This window comes from Aplysia californica, unplaced genomic scaffold (genome assembly GCF_000002075.1).
Source record: "Aplysia californica isolate F4 #8 unplaced genomic scaffold, AplCal3.0 scaffold00583, whole genome shotgun sequence".
Lineage (NCBI taxonomy): Eukaryota > Metazoa > Mollusca > Gastropoda > Aplysiida > Aplysiidae > Aplysia > Aplysia californica.
Genome location: NW_004797853.1, coordinates 321805 through 323234, shown reverse-complemented (window position 1 = coordinate 323234; position 1430 = coordinate 321805). Strand labels below are relative to the sequence as shown.

At 37.3% G+C, this 1430-nt stretch overlaps 1 protein-coding gene across 1 annotated transcript in view; it reads right to left on the bottom strand.

Annotated features, from left to right (window-relative positions):
• The window catches only part of LOC101860687, a gene marked incomplete at its 3' end in the record, with an annotated part of 45922 nt that overhangs the window by 37466 nt on the left and 7026 nt on the right, over window positions 1-1430 (bottom strand). The window contains 1 exon segment of the mRNA XM_013087393.1: window positions 1261-1424. Coding sequence (XP_012942847.1) covers window positions 1261-1424 — 164 coding nt within the window.

The window sequence follows — 1430 nt, the reverse complement described above, 5'->3', positions numbered from 1 at the left end:
GCTCCAGATGATGATTTTAAAATCTTTAAATTTTACAGCCTCCATCAACTTTTTTGCCCTTTTTAGAATCTTCGAGCTCTCTACAATGATGATGATGATAATGATGATGATGATGATGATGATGATGATGATGATGATGATGATGATGATGATGATGGTGATGATTATGATGACTATGATTCTGATCAAATTTATCTCTTCCAGTCCAGGAAAATCCGCTTCTTTCCTTGACCTGTCCCTCCTCATTATAAATAACTAAATTGAAACAGACCTGTATAAAAAACCTACCGACTCCAATCGTTATCTCCCACCTTCTTCAAACCATCCCAGACATATATTCCGTTCTGTGGTCTATAGTGGTGCCCTTAGACTCCGTCGCATTTGTTCCCGTGAAAATTCTTTTAAACAACTGATAGCGGAATTCACAGCCAATCTTCTCCTCAGTGGATACAGCAAAAATTTTATTACTCCCAGTATCGAGAAAGTCAGCTAATTGAACCGCACAAACCTGTCAAGAAGCCTGCAAGCGTTGGGTAATAACGATAGTAATGAAAATACTAATAGTATAGTGTGGTCAAACATTCGTGGCGCAACTTATTGTCAAATATCTCCTTAACTGCAGAACATAAGCTCTCCAGCTTTTGCACAGTGACTTGTATCAATTTGTCTCAACAGATAAATATTTTTGTAAAAACCTGTAGGCTTTATTCTGAAAAATTCTGTAATAAATACTAATAAAAAATCATAGAGGGTGGTTTCTACTGATTTAAAAAGGTTTACAGCTGGGACGATATCGCTTTTAAAAGCAAGCTCGTCATTTTATTTTTCTAATCGAGAGATTATCTTTATTGAACCTATGTTTGGAGAACTTTTAGAGCAAAACGTGTTCACTAAGAAATTAATTTCTTGTGACTAGTTTTGCCACTTGAAAGAGTCATAGATGAGCTATTTATGTAACCTATTTGTTTATACAAAATGTATGTGAGAAGTGGGGAGTGCTGTGAACAATTCTATTTGCCGCATGAAGGAGGTTTGTAGTATCTTATATACATTTATGAAGAAAATTTTATTAGTTTAGTCTCAATTGTGGTGGGAAAATATGATTAAGTTAAGACATTTGAGACAAAACTGCTGTACAAAGTATGGGTGACATTGATTCACCCGTTATAAAGATATTTGAGGATAAGTTGCGCCACGAATTTTTGACCGCAGGATAATACTAATACACAATATAGTGACGTGAACAATGAATGGACTCACCGGGTCGGAGCTCGGGTAAGGGAAATTAAGGATATTGATCTTGGCAGGCTTGAAGGGGACTGACTGTGGTGTGCCCATAAACTCCTGCTCTCCGATGTCCACCCATGAGATGTTTTTGCCACAGACGTCCTCCACGGCAGCAACATCTGTACTTGTGTAGTTCCCTGTGG